The sequence below is a fragment of the Ammospiza nelsoni genome, chromosome 4 (assembly GCF_027579445.1).
Source record: "Ammospiza nelsoni isolate bAmmNel1 chromosome 4, bAmmNel1.pri, whole genome shotgun sequence".
Taxonomy (NCBI): domain Eukaryota; kingdom Metazoa; phylum Chordata; class Aves; order Passeriformes; family Passerellidae; genus Ammospiza; species Ammospiza nelsoni.
Window position 1 is genome coordinate 41,678,466 of NC_080636.1, and position 24,845 is coordinate 41,703,310.

Here is a 24,845-nt window from a genome sequence, read left to right on the forward strand (position 1 = left end):
ACCAGCAGCCGGCAGCGTGTGTGGGCTCCGTGCGCCACAAAGCAGGAGGGGCGGTGGGGAGCCAGCAGGCCCCGGGTCACACCCTGCTCCCTGAGGTAGCCAGCAGCAGGGTGTGCCCTCAGACCTCCCAAACCGGGGCAAAGCCATCGCTAATGACAGCACTGATTAGCCAGGGATACGACTTTGCCAATGGCTAGGGTGTACATTATCTCACATCAGATTAAAAAGAGGAACACTCAGCATGCTGCACCCTTCGCTTCCGAAGCAAATCTGGGACATTTCTAGGGAGTTACAAGGAAATCAGACTGGCCAGGTGTCTGCCTTCAGCCTGTGCAAACCAAGAGGGGAATGAAGAGTTTGGGCTGGAGACCTGGTGCTGGGCAGGACACTGTACCCACAAGCAAGCCTGCATGGCCAAGCATCGGGAGGCCAGCCTTCATTTTCCCCAGAGCCAAAAATTCCTCCTTACATCACCTCTGGATGAGCAGGAGATAGATGATTCTTGTCTCCCAGCTTCTGCCAGAGCTGCCAGATGGGTGCAACACTTCTTCCAAAGCAGGCAGAGAGCTGTGATGCCTGAAATGGGGACACTTGCACTGTGTGTGCCCTGCTACTCTCTCTCAGGGCCTGTACTGACTGCAGGCCCTTGTAACAACCCAGGTGGGGCTCACTCGGGCTCTTCTGCCCAGGGTTTCTTCTCAGAACATCCCCTGCTGGACCAGGGCAATGAGAGGGGCTTGCACAGGGCACTGCCTCTCCCCTTCTCCCCCAGGCCTTGGAAACACACCCCAATCCTCTGCCTGCCTGCTGTGGGTGCACGGGGCCTGAGTCCCTCCCTGTGTGCTTTGCCTCCCATCAGGATCCTCCCTGATGGGTGGGATTGGTCAGTGTGGCCTTGCTTTGCAGCCTGCCCTCTGAAGGGCCACTGTGTCCCCTGTTTTTCTCCCACTTAATCCCAAGAAAGATGCAGGACAGTGAGGCAACTCACCATTGTAGCCCCATAACAAACACCTTGCTGATATCACAGGGCTCACGACAGGGAGTGCTTTAAAGACAAAGGCTTTGCTGCTAAACCAACCAGGCTGCCAGGGCAGAGCACTCAAGGAAAACAAACAGAGCAGTCTCCAGGTGTTATTAGAAAGGTAATTCACTGTCTGAAGGGTCAGAGGAGGAAACCAGGCCAGAAGAGCAACTCACATGAAATGTGCATTTTGGGAGACAGAGCGCCCAGCACTGAAAGGAGGAGAGAAGTCTCCAGGGATTTCACAGGGCTGAAAGGAAAACAAATACACAAACCCAACTGACCAAACAGAATTTGCTCAATCCCTCCCCTGTGCCAGCGACCAGGGGAACAGTAACTCAGGTTCAGAGAGCAGGGCCTAAAGCCTGTCTCTAACACGTGATCCTGGCTAACACTGCTGGAGAATGGGGCTAACTTAAGGTGGAATTAGTTGGGATTTCTCCAAACTCTCTGTGGAGGGGGTTTGCTCTCAGTGGCATTTGCTACCTGTGTGAACTCTGCTCCCACAGTTAACTCCTGACTTCTGGATGGCTCTTGTGTGCGCCAGGGAGTTAGCTGGAGGTGAGGGCATGTGCAGGATTTTCACCACAGCACTTTCAGTCAGCATTCTGTCCTCTTTTATGCACCCCATTCACAGGGCTGCAATTCGAGCTTGTGACTTTTTAGTAAAAAGGCAGCTCAGCTTTGCTGAAACGCCACAGGAATGTTCTGAAATGGGTGTGGGGGATATTTGGGGCAGGATGCTGTTCCTGTACCAGCTCTAATGAAGTTCCAGCAGCCTCCTGCAGGGCAGAGTGTTTCCCACCTCCACCCAGCCACAATCTCCTGCTCTGCGTTGTGAGGTGCCCAGTGCAGCCCTCCCAAGAGTGGTCATGGCTCAAGCCAGCAAGCAGCACCCTGTGCTAATAGAGCAGCTCTCGCTGCGGGTTTACAGGCAGCATCGGGAAGCTGCGTGTCATTAGAGTCACATCAGGCCTCAGGGAAACTGAGGCACAGAGTCCTGAGGACCCTGCCAAAGCACATGGAAAGGTACAAGCCGATCCAGGGACCCCACCAAGCACTGCAGCCGCTGCCCCTGCACAGCCCCTCGGGCCAGTCGTGCTCGTGCAATGCCCAGCCTCCTCTCCGGTCCTGCCGGCCGCACACAGCCCTGCCCGGCCTCTTCCTCCCCTAACAAAGCATTTCTCTTTTCCCTCCGGAGCCTTCTGCAACTGGAATGGAACCAGCGAGATCGTGCTACTATTCAAAAGCCGCAGCATGAATTCTCACATCTACTTAAGAGCCCCACACCACCAACCTTAACCTTTTAGGCGCTGCTGAAATGCTGACACGGGCTGTACCAAGCCCTCGGCTTTCATTTAACTGCAAGCAGCGAGGCTTTGTACCCGATGTCTCCCACCAGGCTGGGCTGGGAGAGCGCATCCACCTGTATCCACAGAGGCAGCCGCTTGGCAGCAGGAACACGGGGACTCCCAGCCCTGAGTTTAGACACGGAACGCCGAACAAAAAGCAGCCACCTGGCTCCTAGCACCGGGATCCGGCTCCTGGGATCCTGCACAGCAGCTAGGAGAGCTTACAGCACGAATCACGCAGAAGCAAGCAATCACTAGTTCTTAGTATCACACACAGGCTGCCCGCAAAGAACAGTATCGACAGAGGTCTCCCGCCGCCCCCTGTCAATGGCTGCGAGGCTCGGGGCCCAGCCCAGCAGCTGCGATTATCAATCCCCCTCTGCTCGTCCCCCCCGAGCATGTGATGGTCCTGCCCGCGGGATCAGCTGCCGGAGCAGGGCGCTGCGTCACTCCGTGCCGGGAGAGGGGCTCGGGCTGCTCTGCCTGCCGGGGCCGGTGTCCGCAGCATGGAGAAAGTGAGTGCCGCCTGCGAGCCGGGCTGCTGTGCCAAGCAGGACTGGGATTTCGCCTGGGCTGCCTGTGGGGTTTGAGGTGGTGCTAGAGATGGGCGGAGAGAAGGAAATGTAAAGCTGATGTATGGCTTTGGGAAGAACAGTTAGGGCTGACCAGCCGTACTTCTTCTCTTCTCTAGCATGTTATCTAAGTGGGGAAGCTGAGGAATGTTTTTATTCTCAAGTACTCTAAAGGTTTGGGTCCGTTTGCAACTCTACTGTTTCCCGACTCTTTATACTTTTTTCCCTTAATCTGTGTATTTTTCTTCTGGAAAATGCCTTTTGGGTGCAGGAGTGGGTTAACTCAATGCAACAGGAGAGGAAAGCAGGCTGGCAGTGTACTCTAACCCGCCCCTGCTCCCGCAGCTTTCCTTTCCTCGAAAGACCCCCCGGGCGCAGCGGCCGCATTCCAGAGGCTGGAGGCAGAGTTCGTGCCGTGGGAATAAGGGCGCAGGGACTCGAGGAACCCTGAGCTGGGCAGGCTGTGTGCGGGCAGAGCGGGGAGCAGGCATGAGGGCAAGGGTGCCGTCAGGGGGCTGGGGGGCAGCGCCCAAGCCAGCTGATTCGCACTTTGCCTCCCTACCTGCCCCTGCTCACGGTTAGGTAGCTCAGTACAGGGCTTGTGTGACCAGGCTTTGGTAGCAGAGGGGGCTACCGGGGTGGCTGCTGTGAGAAGCTGCCAGAGCCTCCCCCGTGTCGGCAGAGCTCCAGGACCCAAGGCCGAGCCCATCAGGGACGGCAGGAGTGGCTCTGTGATAACACCCTGCAGCCTGTGGTGAAGGCCGTGGGGGGGCAGCTGCCCCTCTGCAGCCCATGGATGTCAACAGGCGGGCAGAAATGCACTTGCAGCCCAGGGAGCGCGCTGTGCTGCAGCAGGGGCATGGCCGAGGAAGGCTGGGACCCCGTGGAAAGGGACCCACGTCGGAGCAGTGGTGAAGAGCTGTAGCTCACGGGGAGGACTCACTGGAGGGGAGCACTGTGGGAGCGATTCACACCGAGCAAGGGAAGACTCCTCTCCTCGAGCAGGGGCACAAACACCGTCCCCCTTCCCTGCCTCCCTGTGCCACTGATGGGGAAGAGGTAGAGCCCGGGAAGGAGTGGCAGCAAGGCATTTTTAAAGCCTGTTTTACTTCTCATTATCCTGCTCTGATTTTCATCGGTAATAAATTAAATTATTTTCCCCAAGTTGACTTTGTTTTGCCTGTGACAGTAATCAGTGAGTGACCTCTCCCTCCCTGTCTCTGTTTTAACTCATGGGCTTTTTGTTGTATTTTCTCCGCCTGTGCAGTTGTGACAGCGGCTCTAGTGGGTACCTGGCATCCAGCCAGGGCCACCCCACCCCACCTCCTTGTCACCTTATGCTGCTTAGGGGAGCGGGAGACCCCCGTGGCTGCTGGGACAGGCAGAGGCCTGACTCAGCCCTTCCCCTAGCACAAAACTCATCTTTGGGTGTGCCAGAGCTGCTGGCCCAAGCAGGACTGGAAGCCTTGCCTTGGGATAGACTAACTCCTGTGGTTTGGCCCTGCAGGGACTGGTTGTTACTCAGCTGGATGTTGAGCCTGGTGAGTGCATCAAGGTCAAAGGGAAGATCCAGTCTGATGCCAAAGGGTGAGTGAGGTGGTGAATGGATTGATGGGGGAAGCCAGAGCTCCTGCTGTGTTCAGCCTGCCAGCACTGGCACCTTCTGCACTAGCTCTGTTTGCCCAGGTTTGCTGTGAACGTGGGGAAGGACAGCAGCACCCTCATGCTGCATTTCAACCCTCGCTTTGACTGCCACGGGGATGTCAACACCATCGTGTGCAATTCCAAGGAGGATGGCGTGTGGGGGGAGGAGGACAGGAAGGCTGACTTCCCCTTCCAGCATGGTGACAAGATTGAGGTGAGGCCCCAGGGGCTGCACTGGGCCCAGGCACCGAGTGGCCAAGGGCACAGCTTTTTATGCTGCCCTGTGCCTGTGTGGGGCAGAAGGAGCAGCATGGAAAGGGGAACGAGCCCCAGGGGAAGAGCCAAGGAATTGTCTAGAGCTGCACTGCCCAAGTCAAGCCCAGCTGCTCGGTGCCCCACTCTGGGCTGAGCTGTGCCCCTCAGAGCAGCAACAGCACTGAGCTCAGACTGGGTCTGTCTCATCCCACGGCTGCAGAAGCTCCCTCCCTTCTATGCCTCTGCTGGCAGGGAGGGGGCTGAGCTGCTGAGCACGGCCTTGGCAGCAGCAGCACCTCACCTCTCCTGCGCCCAGACGGGAGGCAGTGGGAGTGAGCAAGGCCTGGGAGCTGTGATATGTCAGCTTCATTCCTCCCTCCCTTCCTTCCTTCTCTCTCATGGCTCTCTACAGATATGCATCTCCTTCGATGAAGCTGAGGCCACGGTGAAGCTGCCCGAGGCAGAGTTCAAGTTCCCAAATCGGCTGGGCATGGAGAAAATTGAATACCTGGCTGTGGAGGGTGACTTCAAAGTCAAAGCCATTAAGTTCAGCTAACAGCTATAGCTTGGTTTGTTTTGTTTTCTGCCCCCTGTGTAGTGAAATAAACCAAAACTTGCAATGGCTGCTTCCTCTGCTCTTCCCTGCTCTAATCTGCTTGCTCCTGTGTGTGCTGCAGGGGGGTGGGCAGGGAGGGGATGTGTATCCAGCCATTTTCCTCCTTACACTGCAGCCTTGCAGCTGTTACTGAGCTAGACACGAGCCTGGCAAAGCCTGACTGAGCGAAGCTGCCTTAGCAGGAGTTGCTCCGTTCACCCTGCTGGCTCCACTGTGTGGTCCCTCTCTGGTTCCTCCAGTGTAGGATGAGTCCTAGCCAGGAACAAGTGAGTGTTGGCTGTTCACAGTGCCATCCCTGACCACGAAGGGATGCTCCCTGCTGGGGATGGGGGACTGACAGGGAACTCGGGGCATGGCTTGTGCTCTTGCCAAGAGCTTTGCTTTCCCAGTTGTGTGCATTGCAGGCTGGCACTGGTGTACCTGAGGAGCAGTGAACAGTAGGCAGGCTGGGAACAAGATGTGGAATGAAAGGTGAAGCCTGGCAGAAAGCTTAGGACTGACTTGAGGGAATCCAGGCTGTCCCTGGTGCTCATGACTTGAGGTGTGGACACTGCCAGAGACAGACAATCAGGCACAGTCAGGGGCTGAGCAACACGTCAAGTATGGGTGACAAACCCTGTGGCAGCCTGTGGGTCAGTGTCTGGAACATTTCCCTGCTACAGGGCTGTATCCAACAGAGTTACCAGGGGCATTTAATCCTCAGTGCAGTGAACACAACTAACTGCAGTTAGGCAGACAAAGAAGGAAAAAAGCTTGGTAAAGAGTCTCTTCTGCTTAGAACCTCTGTACTCGTGCAATGCCTTGGAATGTGTTTGCTGCTGCTGTTTCCCCACAGCCTGCTGACCCAAGCCAGGGCTGGAGCTGGGACTGCTGTGGCATTGGAGGACCCATGGAAAGTAAGGAAGTGCTGCACGCTGTGTGGAATGGGGAGCCTGGGCAGGTTGGCTCGGTGGTTGTGTGACTGTGCTGCCAGTGGGGCTCAGTCAGCAACAGCCTGTGCAGGTGAGGCTGCCTTAGCCAAAGGCTGCTCCGTGCTGGAATGTGATCCCTGCTGGCTAAGCCAGGCACAGCTGCTCCACCAACAGCTGAGCCAGCCTGGGCAGGGCCATGGCCCTCTGTGGAGCATTTGAGCCATCCCAGGCTCTTTGTGGGCAGGCTGACAGGCTGCCTTCATGCCAGCAGCACTGTCCTCCCTGCACTGCAGCAGCTGCTTGGAGCTGGGCACCCCCAGGGGAGAGGGTGCAGATAATGGAGGGATTCATTCCTGCCCTGCATCTGCTGCATCATTTATGGCACAGGAAGCTGCGTGTTTAGAGGCTTGGGTGTGTTTGTTAGGGAAGGCTGAAGACAAGTCCTGCTGGTGCTTTGCCCTGTCAGGTAAGGCTGGGGATTTCTGTGTTTTGCAGGGTATTTGGGGTGGGGAGCTGGGGAAGAGAGAGCACTTTTTGCCTTGCTTCTCCCTCTGTCACATAACCTGGCTGAAGGTAAGTCCAGTCAGGTGTGTGACACTGAGAAGGTACAACAGCCCTGATGTAGCAGTGGCACAGGAGAGCTTAGAGCTGAGTGTCTCTGTTCCTGGTCAGGTGAGGTCTGTGTGCCTCAGAACTGACAAGAATAAAGATAATCCCATTTTTTTCCTTAAGCTGGCAGCCCTGATTGCCAGCTAGGTTAGCCACAAGTGTTCCTGACTGCGGTGCTCAGGGCACAAACAGCGCCTTCCTGGGGCCACCCCCCTCCTGGACTTCCCAGAAGAATTAATTCACTTTATCCTGCTTTTGAGCACTGGCAGTTACCACTCAGGAGACCACAAAACAGGAGAAAGGGGAGGAAGGAAACATCCCTTTGCCAGCATTTCCTGCTGCTTTGAGTCTTTGCTCCCATGTCCAGGAGCTATAAGTAATCCTGCCCCTTTAAGGGACACCAGTAAATGCAGAGTGCCCTGGCTGGCTCCTGTCCAGGCTTTGTCTCCTGCTAGAGCCATGGGGAAAGCCAGAACTCTTGTGGCCTGCTGCAGAGGAGAGGGTCACAGTCAATGGGAAAGTGACATTTGTCCCTGCCAAGTGTGCTCTCCTGAAGCACAGGGAACTCATGTCAAGATTTCTGGGAGAACCCTGAGCCCTGCTTGCTCTGGAGAGGAGCAGAAAGCACCACAACATGGCCAAAGGGTGCAGATTTTCTTTCTTTGCTGAGTTTAAATCCTGCACAGTGGGCACTCACCATTTTATTTCCTTACAGCGTCATGGCCAGGGAAAATGGGACCTCAAAACCCTCTACAAAACAGCTGTGAGGCTGTCTTATAACATGGACACCGAGTTGGGTGTGAGAAGAATTTTTTTCAGGGGAACAGGCTGCCCGGGGAAGTGGTGGAGTCACCATGCCTGCAGGTACTTAGGAAAGGTGGAGATGTGGCACTTGGGGCAGAGTGGTGGATTTAGTGGTGCTAGGTTCACAGCTGCACTTGACTTTAAGGGTCTTTTCTAATCGAAATGATTTTATCAACACAGATTAAGTGAGAGGTGCTTTCACCTCACACCTTGGAAGATGAGAACAAATAACCAGTTCTAAAAGAAGGTGAGTTTGGAAGCAATAGATTGGACAGGAATTAAAATCTCATGCACAGCTTAGAAGAGCAGTGAGGGCTAAGACAGACCAGCAGCTTTGTCTTCTCAGAAAATAACCTCTCCCTGAGCAGTTCACATTAACTTCACTCGACAGAAATAGGCCATCCAAGTGACTGTGGCTGCACAAGCCTGCGTGTGGCACTGATTGTCACAGCCTCAAAAGACAGGCTGAGGACACTGGGCACCCAGGAGCTGGGTGCTAGGAAGGTGAGGGGCAGCCCTCGGTGAGGCACGAGAAGCCAGCAGGGTCACTTCCCGTGGAATTGACAACCAAAATGTCTCCTGACAATTTCTTCTGAACAATATACATAGGCAGTGGACCAACAACCCATGTACAAAATGAGGAGGCTAACACCAGCTGGCTCCTGTTCCTCCTCCCTTGTGCCCTCACCTCCCACTCCCTCAGCCCCAGTTCCAACATGTACAAACCAAAGGGCACTTCAGGACTCACTTCACAAAGTCAGCCCCAAACCTTGTGCTGTGTTACCTCACAACTGTTCTGGGGCAGCACACAGGCAACCATAACCACACCATTCCTCTTTCCCAGTGTGCAATGGAGGTCTGGGCATGTGCCTGGATGGTGCTGGGGTGGGATATCCTTGGGGTCAGATGGGTACAGACCCTGTACTGTCCTGTCCAGGCTGTGGGCAGGAGCTGAGACCCCCATGGTGTGGGTGCCCTGCAATCCCCACAGGCCAACATGTTCCCTCCCTTCAGAAACCAAACACCTGACGCTCCTGCTTTCCAACAAACAGCAATTTTTTTTCCCCTTAAACCTCCAATGCAGCTGCACGCTGCCAATCTGCCTCATGAAGAGTGAAAAAATACATAAAGAATAGAGTTTACTCACCTTTTCTCAGCAGGCTTCAGGCTGAGATGTCCATTGTCCGGCACTCCCTCAGACTGGACTCCTGTCAGGCTGGCCCCAGCCCAGCTGTCCCTCATTAGCCCTGATGGCCACACAGGTGTTGGCAATAAAAACACAGCAGGAGGGACAGGCAGGGAGCCCTGCTCTCATTTTTGGAAGTTTTTTGAGATTTTTGGAGGTGAGGTTGGTGAGGCCTGGGGGTCCAGAGTCCCTCACGGACAGGGTGCCCTCCCCTCAGCAGCCCCCTAAGATGGCGGCCGGGGTCCCTGAGGGAAAAGATTTCCTGCTGAAAAATTTGGTGGGAAGAGCCATGAGCAGCTTCTGCTCAGGGCCCCCTTTCTCTCCCTAAACTTCTTCCCCTCACAGCTGCTCATATTCCAATTTCATCCTTTCTAAGCTGGTGGTTTGTGTGTATTTTTTTTAAATTATTTTTGTTGTTGCTGTTTAATCAAAGTTTTATTTTACCTCAGTAAAACCACAAGCACCTCATGAGTGGTTTCCCCCATACTCCATCAAGCTTTCACCAGCTCTCATCCTCCCCAGCTGAATTATGTCCTCGTTTTTTTTTTTTTTTTTTTTTTTTTTTTGGTTTTGTTTTTCTTTTGCATTTCAGTTCTCTAAGTTCATTTAGTGCTAAAAGGAAGAATTTAACAAGTAAGGCTGGATTTTCTCACTTGAAGTGCCGCTGATTCTCAGTGCAGCCCTAGCAGAAGGCTATGGCCTCAGGCTGCAAACCACAGAGGAAAAAGCTGCCTGGCTCACATGTCCCCTGTCCCCTATATGGTTGAGGAGAAAACAAGCCCTTTTTCCTGATCTCAAAGCAGGCAGAGCCACACTGACCCCCCTCTCAAGCTTGTCTGAGGGTGCTGAGCCTGGCTGGCTCCATCTCCCCGACATCTTGAAATGGGCAAGAAGAAAGCAGATTTTTGCAATGGGTTTTGGCACCGATGCACACCAAGCTGCACAAAGGCTGGCCACAGACACACAGCCAGTTGCACAACACAAGGGCTGATTGTTCAGTCACACAGGGATAGCAAAACCCCCTCACACAGCTGAGCTGCAGGACACTTGGTTGGTGCGCAAAGGCACGAGCAGCACTCCTGTGGGAACACAGCCAAGCCGTAACACTGTGCCACAGTCAGGACACGTCCCCTCTGAGGGGTGTAAAGGGATAAGCAGTTCTTATGGAAACACTGCCTTGCAGGGTGAGTGAATGAGGCACAGAGAAGCTTGGGATGGGGTCTCTAGGTGTGCCTCACACTGATTTAAAGCAGGGACTCTTCAATGAAAAGCTCTCTGTTTCCTGTTCTGCAAAGGACAGGATTTATGTGGAGTGGGTATGGAGTGCTATCCAGTCTGCTTTACTTTCTTAATTACCAGCCTAAACAATCAGGACAGCAGCTGAGTTGTAAAGATGACGGATAAACTGTTGTGCTCTGGGTTGGACCAGTTTTATAGGTAACCTTCACAAAAGAGTTTGTGTGTAAACCTACAACCAACAGACCCTGGTATGTAAACACTCTTTACTAGATTTAGTCTTGAAGGGAGCATCTGATGTGAATTCCTTGTGACCGCCAGTCGCCCAAGGGCTCTGATTAAAAAAAGGCCAATTTGAAGTTGGATGAGTAGATTTTCCTGGCTTCTATCACATGCATGTTGCTAAAAGCACGTGAGGCCTCACTAAGAGCTGGCCTGCTTTGAGCGGAGATGATAATTTCAGCGATGCTGACCCAGGAGAGAGGCTGTTCCTAACTAATGTGCAAATCTAACACAGCGGTGTTGGTTTTGCACAAGGAGATTTTACTTGGAGCTGGCACCATGTGTAGCAGTCTAACTGCTCTGTCCTTACCAGGGTTTTCCTCAAGTCACCCAAGGGAGATCCTGCTTTCCCACTGGGCCTGTGGCCAGCTGAAGGTAGCTGTCACACAATCCTTGAGCAGTCCATGACTTACCTGGAGACAGCTCTGGAGAAGGTGCTTGACCCAGGTACCACAGACTGACTTGGGAAGGAGTCCCACCCATTGTTACCTACAAACAGAGCCCCCCCAGGCTGGCAAACAGGCCAGGCTGTCATCCCTGGGGCAGGGTGGGATGTTAGGCATTCCAGAGCAATATCCAAACCAGATGTTTCTGTTATAAAGTTCATTTCTAGCAAAAATTGCCAGGCTGCTGAGAACCCCTTCCCTGAGGTGCATTTTGGGGAAGGAGTAGCACAGCAGATTGTGCTCACTGTATCTAGTGTACTGGCTTTCCTCACTGCAGCCACTTCAATACAGGTTCACTATTAAAAATCTCATGTAGCCAGACCCAAAATGCAGATTTGTGTCGGTAAATTTACCAGGACTGGACAGTAAGTGTAAAATTTTATCCCTGGTATTCCTGTCCCACAAAATCAGTCCAGAAAACTCTGTGTTTCCTTTATCCTCTAGTTTCATAGCCACAAGAGAAAAGCAAGGTGGCATAAAGAGCAATAAACACACTCCACTTTTTGCCAGAAGTAAAATAAGTAAATATTTTTGGCTGAGAAGTAAATCTTCAGGCTTGCCTGACGTGTAAGTACCTTTAAATTTATATCAAGGTGTACTTCTACAAAACTCAGTAAACTTTGCAGTTAGGAAGGTGATTTTTGAACAAAACTGTGCAAAGAGTTTTTATGCACTTAGAACAAAAATTGTGGCTTTAACTCATTTCTCACTTGAAAATATAAGCTGTTATAAAAATATCAGTGACTATCACTTGCCTCATTAGCTGATGTTTCTCTGTACTGTGGGAACACACACAGGACTTGCCTTGTCCACCCCAAACTTGCTGGAGGTGCTCCCCCTGAAGCCATGTGGGTTCCTGGAGCAAACAGGCAGATCCTGTTTGGATGTAGCCTCTTCCTGACCTGGGGACAAAGTCCAGGACTTGTATTTTTCAGGAAAGAACTTGCTAAATGGAAAACACACAAACACCTCCCAGATCTACCATGTCTTTGTGAGTTGTTTTGTTAAGTATAAGATGGAAGGGTGGCTGAAAAAAAAAAAGTAATCTGGATTTAAAGTGCTTTTAAATCTAATAAATTAAACTGCAGCAGTGGGTAGGGTTTTTTTTAGGGCAAATGAAATGCGTTGATTGGATTGAAACAGCTCCCCCCGCTGTTTCCCTGAAACTCTGCTCAAAGCAGGGCCTATAAATCACATCAGCAGAGATCCCTGTCACACCTCAGGGAAATCTTTCAGGCTTTAACAGAAACACAGGCCACAGCTATGAGTATTCAAAATAAAGACAGAATTTCCCCCACATTCCTGCAGGGAATTCCTTGCTTCCTTGCCAAGTGCTAGCTTGGACTCCTGACATGTAGCTTGCCATAAAAGAAGTTTGAACTCCAGACTCAGAGGATCACAGGATCAAGAAGAGGAAAAAATTGTTATTTTTGTGGCCAAAATCTCCTTTGTAAGGCCACTTAATGGTATCTTTAGCATGCGTTGAAACAGGGTGAAGCTGCTTCTGGTAGCCCTTTATTATATTAAAAAACAATCACAACAACAGCAACAAAACCACGATGAGATGTTTCAAGCTACTGCATGACTATCTTTGGGGTTCCCTCTTTTTGTTAAGGTCTTCACAAAATACAAAATTAAATGTCTTTTCTACATACAGAACAAAGTAGAATCAAGTAACTGATTAGAGTATGTACAAAAACTTACACATTCGGTCTTGTTCTTTAAAAAATATAAATATCAATAATGTTCAGTAAAATGGGTTGGTTTTATTTTTAAGGCTTCATTCTTAGATCCTTCATTATTTAATGAGGTGTCAGGTAGGCAGAAAAGGGAGGGAAGAGAGGAGGTCATGTTTTTTATTAAAGGTCATGTGTTTAGTTCCTGTGAGATTCTTCCTCATCTCGGGCAGGAGGAGATTTCCCTCCACAATGATTTAAGTTTCCAGGAAGTAGAGGTGGAAGGAAAGGAAAATAAAACCTCTATTATTGCTATTCTTTTTTCCTTCATTAAAATCTTGGTTTAGACCTGTCTCCATCCATGGCCTTTGAAGAGGACCACCTGCCAAGTAAGGGACTAAAGGGACTCGGGCAGGGCTGCACCCCAGCTCCACCTGGGCCAGGTTAGAGCGAGGAAGAGGCTGCTGGAGGTGTTTTACCACCGGCCCTGGAGGAGGTAGCAAGTGCTGCAGCCAGGGCAGCTGCTGCTGCTGCATCCCTGGGTGTGAAGTCCATGGGGAGACTTTCCATCAGGCACTTGAGCTGCTCCTGGCCCAGTTTGATTTTGTCGTCAAGCTCCCGCTGCTCTATGAGGAGCGCAGACTTCATCTTGACAAAGTGCTGGTAGTCCTGGAGCTGCTCCTCAGAGAGGTAGTTGCCCAGGATGTCCAAGACCAGCCGTTCCCGACGGTCGAGGTTTTCCTTGAGCTCCCGGGCGTCTTCGTGCTGGCCAGCCAGCAGCTTCCGCTTCTCGTTCAGGGAACTCTGCACACCAGAGAGAGCCCTTCAGTACCAGCAGCACCACACCCCCTGAGCCCTTCCTGCCTCCCAAAACCCCCTCTGCAGATGGCTGCAGAGCTCCCAGAGCACAGTTAAAAGCCTGGGAGAGGAGGATGAATTCCTCATCACGGAGTGAGCGTGACCCCCACTGTACTGGACTCTGAACATCCTTGCCAATGGGAGGCAGAAAGTGCTGCAATAAAGTCAGGAAACCTCGCCTGAAAGCGACAACTACCAGGAAAATCTGGTTTCAAAGCCGCTCCAAAAATGTTAAAATGTGGCTGTGCCCAACACAGCTGCTCTGCATCCAGACAAGGGCTGCAGGATCCCAGCCATTTATACACAGGGGGATTAAGACTCCTAGGGAGAGCCCCGTGCTGCCCTCCTGGCAGCCCCTGGAGGTCGCTGTAACGCCGTGGTGGCGGCGGTGGCTGCTGCCCCAGGCCCGGGCAGGCCGGGGCTGTGCCCATACCTACCCGCTCCTCGCTGTTGGCGTTGTCCCCCAGGCTGCTCAGGACGTTCTCCACGCGGGCCAGGCGTCCCGAGAGGGAGAGCAGGAGGTTCACCACCTTATCCAGATCGCCAATGAACATCTTGTACTTGTCAAACTCGTTGGGTTTGCACAGCGTGCTGATCAACAGTTCCACCTCCTCCCCGAGAGCATTATTCATCTTAATGTCCTCGAGCAGGCCCTCCTTGGCTTCCTTCAGGATTTCTAGTTTGTGGGTCAAGCTCCCGATGAGCTCAGCCTGTTGGAGGGGAAGCATTGCCACATTGTTTGTTACCAGCATCACCCTGCTCATATGGGTGATGACAACAAGAGGATATGGCTGCAGGTCCTGAGGAGCAGGGTCAGGTCAGCAACAGCTGACAAAGAAGGGAGGAAACAGAGAAAATACTGAAATTCCCCACCTTGGAAATAACCCAAGCAGCTCATCAGGTTGCATGATGATGTATTTGTTCCATGAACATTTATAAAAGAGATCTCTGATTTGGTGTACTGTATTCTGATACCCAGCTACCTACAGATAAATGTTCTGTAAAATCTCTGAGTGAAAAGAGCTGCAGCCACGTCTCTGATGTGCTCCTCATACCCAGCCTGAAATGCCTTTAAGTGCTCCAAACAAGTGCCTCACACACAGAGGCATCGAGGAAGCCTTCACACCAAAGATGCTCTGGATTTACTCAGTGTCTGAACACAGAGAACACACCCATTTTGCAGAAACACTGACACTTATTCCCTGCCAAATAAAAGGAGGCCCCCGGGGTTTGGTTACTCCAGGAACAGCAGTGCTGCACATGTGCTGGAGATCCCAATTTCTGTTAGGGTTTAGTGGAAAGACACTTGCAGAAGCAAGTCTCTGGCCTAGGGCTTGCAATTCCTGCTTCTGTTTACTTGGAACTCAGAGCACAGCAAGCAGCAGCAGCTCTCCATATAACGGGTGGGGATTCTCAATGTCTCCAGTCCCTGCACTGCTGAGGCACAAAACACCTGTGTGTTCATCTGCTCTGCACGCAAACACCACAGCGTGGAACAAGTCAGTCACAAGGTGGTCTAAAAAGATTCTCTCCGAGTCCTCTTTCCATCACAACTGAGTGTCATTGCAGGCAGGAGGCAGGATTTCCAAACACTGGTGAGGCTGGGGTCACTGGGGTGGGCTGGCAGTGGGGTTCCCAGCTGCTCTGGCAGCAGGGAGCACATGGCTCTGTATGGCCAGGCACCACTAGATGGAACACTTGGACGTGCGCTGCTCTGTGCCTGCACCACAGCCCGCCCTCCGCTGCCACACACATGCAAAGGCTGAGCAAAAGGCCACTAATATTCCCTGAAACAAACATCCACTGCCTGGAATGACCTCCACTGCTAGCAGGGTAGCTCAGGGGAGAGGGAGGAAAGGTAATACTAAATTCCACTTCCTAAGGGCCAACCAAAACTCCTTCATGGGCATTCTTCCCTCAGAAGTACCCAGAGACAAAACTCAGCCCTTGCCCTTCCCAGGGCCTGTGGTTGTAAAGCCCCCTTCCAAAGAAAGATCCTCAGCAGTTGATTGCTGTACCAAATCCTGAGGAGCAACAGGAAGGATGCATGTCCAGGGTTACAGTTAGGTGAGGAAGTCTCTGTGGCAGGACTCCATGGGGTGGTCTCAAAGTCTGGCACTAACTTCAGCAAGTTTTCAGGTGGATGGAGCTGCTGGGAACCGGCAGCTGCTCCTCCCTGTTCCAGGAGATCTGCCCTCCAACTGCAGCAGCAGGCTATGGGGCTCCTGAGAGTCAGGTACCTCTGTTCTGAAGGCCTGGGAGCTGGAGGGGCTGTGACTTAGGTTTGTGTTCATTAATCAGTGACTCTCCTGCAATCCCAAATACCAGCCAACAGAGCTTCTTTCCACTTACAGTAGAAATGTGCTTGGTTTATCCAGAAGATTTCCCACAGGTGCTGCCCTCAGGAGCCCCTCCTCAGGTAAGGCTGTGCAAGTTTTCCTGCACACAGACCATGAGCAAAGGGGCCAGAATATGCTGCCTGGGCCTAAGCACTCCCATCTCCTCCTGGCTTTCCATGCAAATGGAACCTCTGAAGCTGGGACTTGCCCTCCATGGCAGGCTCATGGTGCAGCACCCTTCTCTTGTTCTGCACCTCTCACCTTGGTATGAGCAGGCAGATTTGGAAGGGAGTCCAAGGAATGCTATGGATGTGGCAGGGGCTGCCTTTGGAGCTGGGTGTGCTACAACCAGTGCTTTGGGCCACATGATGAAAGCAGCAGGCAAAGGCCCTGGGCAAATGCTTTTGATCAGTGACCCACCTGTGTATTTGTGACCCAGAATCTGTGCAGTTCCACAGAAAGAAAAGGTGGTGAACAGAAAATGAAATCTGGGCTGTGCTACTCTCCATTGCAGCGTGGGATGGTTTAGACTTAGAGGCAGGCATGGCAGCTTTTGACAGGAAAGTAGGAGGTGTGTAGGAGAGGCACAGACAGGTCACAAACACCAGCCTGTGGCCCCTAGGATGTGGGAACTAAGCAGCATACCTGTAATTACCAGGTAACTAATGTGAGACAACCACGGGGCAAATGAGAAGGCCCTTCAAATGCCCTGGAAGCAGAGCATGGAAGCCTGCAGCAAGAGCAGGGGGCCATTCCACAGTGAAATGTAGGCTCAGTAAGAGAGCAAAATGTGTCCTTCCCTCCTGCCTGTTCTCTGTCCTTCCAAGCCATCACAGGAAGGTTGTGCTGACTGAGCCACTGAGGTGCACCTGGCTTTCAGTGAGGCAGAGAAACAATAGTCTGCGGGAAAAAGAGTAACCACGTTTCTTTGGATGCAGTGAGTGCAGACAGCAGGTGAAATGGGTAAACTGACTTCACCAAAGAGGAAAGTCCTGGGGAAAAAAATCTCCTGCACTCAGTGCAGTCACTTGCTGGACTCTGTTTTTGTTTCCATCTCATGCTGGCCTCACACAACTTGCTTCACTTCTCTCTCTTCCTTCCTTGCTGCTGAACAGGGACAGCTCCTGACAGTCTGTACACTCAGCATTTGGTATGATCGGGCCCGCCTCAGGGTGGTGCAAGATTGGTACTCAATCTGCAGTGAGTAATTCAGATTAACTCTCTTATACAATTTGGGTCACTCTAACGAAGCTTCACGGGTGGCCTAACCGCTCCCACGCAATTTTGGGTGCTGCCAAAAGCTGACATCAAATAGAAATGCACTTCAGAGCTTATTATTATTTCGGGAATGTGAGCAGCAACCAGTACTGTGTGCTGAATTTACCTTTTTCTCATTGATGTCCAGCAGCTCTTCTTCCTCACCTACTTCTTCTGGCAAGTCCTTGATTTTATTCAGCAGTTCTGCTTTGGGTGCTGAAACGCTGTAGTAAGCAGGACAGGTGACCAGGGTGACAGGAGCTTCCCTTTCCTCTCTCCTACACCAGAGTGAAGAAAAAGCAAGAGTTCAGTCTGAGCCTGACTTTTCCCGGTGTTTAGACCCATGGTTTTCCAGGACTCCCTCTCTGGTACCTTCCAAGGTGATTACCCACCAGGACAAGGCAGATTCCTGCCATCAGGGGGTCCCTGATGCAGAGCACAGCCAGGGGTTTAAAGGTGATTGGACACAGCACTGCACAGGATTTACCTTGCTGAAGGTGGCCAGACTGCCCTTACCTGGCTTCATGCAGTACACCTGACTTCTGGACAGTTCTCCAGCTGCCACCTGGAAGTCTCTGTCTTAAAAAACCCACACTGGGCGACTTGGGCTGATCTTGTAACAAGCAGCTCCCCTCAACCCTCCTTCCAGAATTTGGCCTCTTGTTATCTCTGTGCCTGCCATTATTTTCATCCTGATTTTACTTCACTATCTCTGTTCCTTTGCTTTGGACTGAACTGCTTCAGATTACTAAGGTTCAGATAGCAAAACCCAGTTCTATCTCCTGGGACGTTTCATTTCCTGTTCTGTTCCCAAGCTCAGCATCGTTCTCTACACAGCTCAGAGAGGTGAGCTCAGAGCCCAGCTCATGGGAAAGGCTGCTTGGAAATGCCCTGCCAGGCCTCACACCTCTGAACTGCACAACTCACTCGCACCTACAGACATGCAGAAAAATTTGGCACAGGCCAAATTTCAGAAGCAAGGGAGCAGGGAGTTCTGCCCAGTGGTGCTTACGTGTCACCCGCCACCGCCGTCCTGCTGGCCTGTGTCTGCCACATCTTCCTCTTCATGCTGTTCTCCTTCAGCACGCTGCTTCCACCGGGGAAAATCCCTTCCATCAAGTCCATGGTAGTTTTCATTTTGGAATCTGGATCCAGGATATCAGCCAGAGACTTGTCTTTATGGACAATTTCTTTTGCTAGAGCCTCTGACTTAATATCCTCTGGGGTCTTGTTCTTTGCCTTCATTGGGGGTGCTGTGCTGGTTATCTCAGAGTCCAGGCTGGCATTTTCCAATGCTGGCTCTCTGGAGTTACCTTCAGGCTGAGTTATGGGCTGTCTGTCAGTGCTCTGAGGCCCTTCAGGAGAAGCAGGGGACTGGTGCTGCTGATCCACAGCAGTTGGAGAGCCAGTCCTCTTTAATGGGGTTGACCAGTTATTTTCAATGGTGCTGGTGCCCAACCCTGTGGTCTCCCTCTCAGCCAGGGCTTTGGGAAAGCTTTTGAAGCTGCTATGGACAGAAACATTCTGTGAGATGAAGAGAAACCTACCACCCAGAGACTCCCATTGTACCACACAGTAAAAGCCTACAAGGAGTGAGTTTTCCTTCTCTCTCACTTGTTTTTGTGTCTCGCTTCTCACTCCAATATGGAGGGTCCACAGTGTAAAGCCACTGGCACCAGAATTGTTTTGTCCCTTCAACCTGGGCACTGCTGGATTGTCCTTCCAGCACAGAAAGAACTAGTGAACACCAAGTCATTTTTGTTTTCCACTGGCAGGCTGGGGACATTGCACGTCCCCACCTGGGAGTGCCATCCTGAGCAGCCTCTACCCCATTTGTCCTTGCTATGTTGCAAGGCCAGTCACTATTACAGCCCTGGTCAAATTCTTCCCAGATGGATATCAGAGCAGCTCCCTGGGAGTGAGGGAAGCTGTGCAGAGTTAAACCTCCTGGGCACCTCGCCCAAAGTCCTGTCCTTCAGGAGAATTTCCCTATACAAGGTCTGACTGTGACATATTTGCATTGTCATTCTTGGCAGACGGTCACCGCTTCATGACAGCATTATTTTGTGCCAGGTCCAAAATATATTCTGGGAAATACTAACTGTTTGGAGAAACCCATCATGGATTTTCACAGCTGTCTCTCAAAACCAAGTAACTGGAAGGAGCCAGCAGCCATTCCAGCTCTGTGCTGGAGCGAGTCAGAAGCAGCCACACTGAAATCTGCGGGAGAACCAGCCCAGGAGTGTTCCCCCATAATCTCCTGTCCTGGGGGTTTTGGGGAGCACCTGTCAGTGCACCTGCTGGTGGACCAGCAGTGAGTCTGTCACTCCCTGTCCCCTGACATGGTGCAAGCTCCCAGCCCGGCCAGCAGCTGCGGGTCCCACGGCCCCGGGGACGAGCCCATCTGTCCCAGCCCCGCATACCTTACTGTATATGGCCCAGCACCGCCCGAGCCGCCACGCTCCAGCCCACCCTTACCTCACACCGGCCTCCTCTGGGAGCCAGGGGGATTTGTCTCCAGCTGCCCCGTTCCCCTCAGCAGGAGGGGCAGGAGGTGGCAATTCCTCCGTGCCGTTGGCAGAAGTGCAAGAGCGGAGCTCGGGAAGAGGACGGGATGGCGGCGGCGGGGAGAAGGGCGCGACAAACACCTCGTCGTCCTCCTCGTCCTGCAGCGGCGGCGGGGGCGTGAGCTGCAGCCCTGACTCCGAGATGCGGAGCTGGGTCACGGCCTGGGGAGAAGGGCTCTCTGGGTCGGAAGAAGTGCTGCTCTGTGTGGGCAGGGACTGCCACCTCTGGGAGGGCTTGGGCCCAGCCGCTGGAGGAGACACCACGGCCCTGGTGTAGCCGCTGTCTTTGGCCGAATGAGCCCATGCTGCTTTGGGCGGGAGGGACCTGTGCAGCAGCCCCGCTTTCCTCCTCCACATCATCTCCTCCATGGCAGTCTTGGGGGATCTGTCCTGGGCAGCATCCAGAGGCTGTGCCTGAGTGCTCCCGCTGCCCTCAGGGGGAGCAGTCTCTCGTTTGGCATGGTGCTGTCTCGGAGCCTGGCTGTCACCTGTGCTCTGCAAGTCTGCGGGAGCCTGGCCGGGTGTATTAGGGGAAGAGTGGCCAGGCCCAGAAGGAGTAAGGTTAAGGAACAAGGGTTTAAAGCCTTGCTTTTGCTCAGGATAGTGACTCCTTGCCTCTATTGGGGCTGGGAAAAATGCAGAAGTCCTGCTATCTGGCCTGGAAAGTTCTGAGAGCTTGTGACTCTCAACCAGCGTAGTAGGCCCGGCGACAAGCTCTGTGCTGCGGAGGGGATGGGGACAGTAACTGGTGAATGCCATTTTCTCTGAGTGGCTTCTTTCTTTCTTGCTGAAAGACCTGAATACCAAGAGACAGACCATGGTAAGATTAATAACTCATCAACGAGCAGGAAAATTTACTGTGCACCTCCTTAATGGGCAAGTTACCAACACTACCAGAGGCCATCATCACTGCCTGCTGGTCTAGGTGAGGTACAGCTGAGCTTTGAAACTGGAAATGAAATCCTGAGCCAGATCTACTCCCTCTCACCATCTCCCATCATTGTCAGTATGTGCTACATCACACACATAGCATGCACCACAGCAGCAACTCAATGGAAAAACTATTAGGAGAACCTAATGGCTGGCTTCCATTCCTGCTGTGCTTTCAATTTTGTTTATTACACATGGAGTGAGTAGCAATTGTTGTAAGATAGACTATTTGACATTATCTACCACCAAATTCCATTCTCAATTGCTTGAAAGTTTAAGAATTTCAGCTCTATGAGCCAAATATTCTCATAATGTTATCTGCTCCTTTTGGAAAGGCGCCATTAAAATGATTCAACCGTCTCCAAGAATGAAGAAAGGCCAAAAAATGCACTATTTTGACTATAGAGAAAATTGAAAAAAGCTCTTGCAGCCTTGGAATCCTGTTAGAAGGAAGAGCTCCCTCAGACAGGCAGGTGTGACAAACACCAAAGCCAGCACATTCCAACTGCAAGTGGATGTTAAGGCTGCAAAGCCAGCAGATTGAATTATTCCTTCCAGGTCTTTTAGGTTCCAGGTCATGTGAGCCTGAGAAACAGCATCTGGCCTTTGGACTGAGGTTTCTGCTTGGAATCCAGAGCCAAACCTATTTGCCTGTCTGGGTGTTTAGCTGGAAAACAAAATGAGCAGTAATAATGGCACTGGCAGAGGCAAGAGAAGGTGGCCTGGAACCACGAGGCCATATCATAAACACTAAAACACAACGAAGCTCTACTGCCAGTGCATTTTCTGTTCTTGAGATGCACTGTCAAATAATCCTGCCAATCTGTCATGCTGGAGACTTGGGCCCCAAATTTGTTCTCAGATGTACTGGTACTAATTAAGAACAACTCTGTCAAAGACATGGGTCGTTCTGGCTTTATTCTGGTGTGACTGAGAACAGAATTTGGCAGCCTGTGCCTGGGGGGTGGGGAAACTTCCCAGACAGGCTGCTCTTGGTATTGTCTGTGGTTCCTGGACAGTAGCAGTGTGTATTCTGTTCAGATGCTCAGTGTTTGTTGGGAATGCCAGATGGTGATTCTCTAATTTAGAGATCTCTCCCACTGTGGAAGCAACTGTGCATTCTAAATCTGGTGGAGCAGTTCCCAATGGCCTGTGACACCTGGGGAACAGAGGAACAGCACGTGTGGCTGGGCCAAGTGATTGCTGACCAAGGTTTTCCTCACTTAACCATCTGACTGTTTTCCTCTCCAGCAGGAGAGGTGGTAAGGATGGTCCCATCTCCTCTGCAGCACATGGAGCAGCTGTGTCCCACGAAAACATAGAAATGTAATTCCTGCTGCCTGCCTTGCCTCCCTGAAGGCTCCATGCATGGAAAACACCTCTCCTGTCCTTTTGTTCTATCCTTTGGGAAGTCCAATTCCAAGCAAGAAGGGAAAGCAACCTCCCATCTCCCAGGAGAAATGTGCTTGTGGAGCACGTGGGATGCCTATGCTGCACAAACATCATAAAACTGTTGATAACAAATAATCTTTGTGCAGTGAAGCATGAAAATGAGAAACCTGCATTTCGTGCCCCAGTAAACTTGTTTTCAGTCTGGGTGTTCCATCCCATTACTTGGAAAATAGGTTGGGGAAAGGAAAATAAAAAATAGAAGGAAGGCACAAGCAGTGATTGAGCAGCAGGATGAAATGCCATCTCTAGGAGAGAAGGGGGGCAGGAGGAACTGAAACAGCTGCATTGTTCTCTTTGGAAAAAACATGGAAAAAGTTATTCCGAATCAAAGTAAACAAGTGTGTTTTAAATAATCCTACAAGGATGTGCCTGAAGGCAGATTGAGTCCTTTTAAAACAACATTTATGTGTTCTTAGGGGCAAAAATGGCCAGAAGTAGGATCAGCCAGAGTAGGAACCTTCCTCTGCTTCTAGCTGTCACTCCCTGACCCAGAGCTGCATGAAGAAACCTTTGGACACAGCAGCGTTAACTCCCACTGTGACCACAGAGAGGGCTGGCATTTACTGCAAGTTTGTGAGGAACAGAGCTCCTTTGTGAACAATGCTTTTATTCCCTCTTGATGGCTTTTACTGTAATGGGAGTTAGCTGTTTGGGCACTCAGGGCTTAGGGCAAACATCTATTTATTATTTAAATGTAAATACAGCACGACCAACTTCAGTTCTCATTAACTTCAAAACAATCAGGGGCTACGTGGAGACTTACATAAGCCCTAAGACATTGAGTTTTGTGCTTATGCTCTTCTATTTTTAAAAACATTTCTCTCTCCCCTGTTGCTGAGTACAACATCCTGCCTGGATGAACGGAAGCAGCCCAAAGGCCATCTCCCAGTTGAGCATGATTAAGGAAATATCCTGGGTTTAGTCCCTTGCTTTTGGGGAGGCAGCATCCCTGGTGGATAAAACGACCCAGAGTGGGACATGGAGGTACTGTTTCCTTTAGGATCCTTCAGTTAATGCTATCATACACTGTGAGTTTCAACAGCAGACCAAACACACTCTGAAGTTACAAAAGTGGGAATTTGCTGCACAAACATGCTCACAATGACACAAAGAGGACTTGATAGTAAATTAATGTCCGTGGTGGAAGAAAAAGCTTGTAGCAACTCCTCCTCAGTCTGCTGGGCACAGCACACCTGGAACATGTTTGTGCGGGTCTGAGCTCTAGACAACTGCTGCTGGCAGGCAGGGGGATGGCCAGAACTGGCCGTGCAGGGACACAGGGGACAGGGACACACACCCACCTGGCTCCTGCGCTGAGCACGTAGCAGGGATCCTTCACCATGGCGCCGAACTCGCTGCTCTCCCTCCTCAGCAGCTCCTGGGGCACCAACACAGCACCAGCAGCAAGCAAAACAAAACACCAAAACATGGATGAGAATGCCTTCCAAAGCCTGAGAGCAAGTCATTCCCCATGGCCATCCACTCCTGCCTAGCTCCAAACAAATTCCTGCAGTGATAGTGCAATGTGATTTGTATGCAACCTGAAAGGAATATTAAGCACTGTACACAAGGCCCTGAAAAACGAACAGTGAGTGAGGCAGAGAGGTCTGCTGCTAAACTGGAAATAAACATTTCCCACAAAAATATCTGAAAAGGCCAAAAGAAATCTAATAAATAACTAAAAAAAACCTCATTCTGTTGGTTTGGCTTTCTACCCCATGTTTATAGCTGTGGGTTTGCATTGGAGATGGATAAAAACAAACCTAATGAAGAAAGCACTTCAACATATACTTCCCTTTCAAACAGACCCTATGGATTGGTGTATATACTGGAATATATACACTGGAAGTCAAGTTAGGATTTAAGACCAGGATTTTCACAAGTGCTTGGCTGCCTATGGGACTAATCCTTGTTCCACAGGTGGTTACAGCTAAATCCCTCTGGGAAACAGCCCTAAGGGCTCTTCCCTCTTCATTGCCTGATTTAGGACCCTGTGTTCAGGTCTGCAATGTTCTTCACCCTCTTCCTCAACTTGGCGTCCAAGAGGCAGAACCTCTGGTTTGGCAGCTGAGTGTATGAACAACTAAAAATTAACCAGGAGGGGAAAATGAAGATCTCAAGAACTGTCCTGTACCTCCCGCCTGATAAGAGTTAGGCAAGGCAAAATGAATTGGGGCTGCTTGTCATCCAACCTGTCACTGCAAAGTACACTTTGGTGATTTTTCTCTTTCTGGATGTCTGGTTTTCCTGCTGCTCTGATCATCAAGTGTGACAAAATGGCACAGATGGGGCTGGTGCCTGGCTGGGGTGGAAAAATACTGATGGTGGCATGAGACAGGGGCGGTTCTGGAAGTGCATTCTGGTCACCTGATATTCACAAGATGCTTTTTTAATTCACTCTATTTAAAGATGTGGCATGGGAGCTGAGGGCTGCTGAGGGAGGATGTGTAGAATGAAGCACACAATGAGTTTGGGGGGGCAGCTTCATCCCCCCACCCTGGTTTGGGCCATTTGTGAGATGCTGCCCAGAGCCTCCTCTCTTGTCACTTGACTCAGGACCATTTTGTTGCTCCTGGATAATCTGCTCTGGGCCAGGAGTGAGTGCAGGAGTAGAAAGAGATTTCCTGGGTCTCCACTGCCCTGTAAGCATGTGAGCCTCTCCAAACACTCAGCTTATTTGGGGCTAGGAGCCTGTCCACATTTTGGTTGTTTGCTGCCTCTCTCCATGATGAATCGAGCCTGGCATGGAAATAGAGATGGGGCAGCAAACCCAGCACTGCTGCAAATCCATGTGGCTCGACCAGTTTGCAGTTTCCTAAATAGGTCTGAACA

General features: G+C 51.4%; 2 protein-coding genes across 2 annotated transcripts in view; one reads left to right on the top strand and one right to left on the bottom strand.

The window, feature by feature from the left end:
- The first annotated feature begins 2,798 nt into the window (after positions 1-2,798).
- On the top strand, positions 2,799-5,468 carry LOC132072509 (16 kDa beta-galactoside-binding lectin). The gene is made up of 4 exons (XM_059470873.1): positions 2,799-2,888; positions 4,453-4,532; positions 4,632-4,803; positions 5,257-5,468. The coding sequence occupies exons 1-4, from the start codon at positions 2,880-2,882 to the stop codon at positions 5,398-5,400; spliced, it is 405 nt and encodes a 134-aa protein (XP_059326856.1). The 5' UTR covers positions 2,799-2,879; the 3' UTR covers positions 5,401-5,468.
- Positions 5,469-12,433: 6,965 nt separating this feature from the next.
- SHROOM3 (shroom family member 3) overlaps positions 12,434-24,845 on the bottom strand; it is a 110,256-nt gene continuing 97,844 nt past the window's right edge. Inside the window, exons 6-11 of the mRNA XM_059470332.1 lie at positions 23,315-23,391; positions 19,543-20,427; positions 18,077-18,571; positions 17,192-17,342; positions 13,906-14,178; positions 12,434-13,414 (exon numbers count right to left, since the gene is read on the bottom strand). Coding sequence (XP_059326315.1) covers positions 13,055-13,414; positions 13,906-14,178; positions 17,192-17,342; positions 18,077-18,571; positions 19,543-20,427; positions 23,315-23,391 — 2,241 coding nt within the window. The 3' untranslated portion in view covers positions 12,434-13,054. The remainder of the gene's footprint in view (positions 13,415-13,905; positions 14,179-17,191; positions 17,343-18,076; positions 18,572-19,542; positions 20,428-23,314; positions 23,392-24,845) is intronic.

Excerpts from the sequence above, each read along its gene's own strand:
- LOC132072509 (XM_059470873.1), top strand. Across the intron at positions 4,533-4,631 it reads ATCCAGTCTGATGCCAAAGG|GTTTGCTGTGAACGTGGGGA; the intron begins GTGAGTGAGGTG and ends CTGTTTGCCCAG. Across the intron at positions 4,804-5,256 it reads AGCATGGTGACAAGATTGAG|ATATGCATCTCCTTCGATGA; the intron begins GTGAGGCCCCAG and ends GGCTCTCTACAG.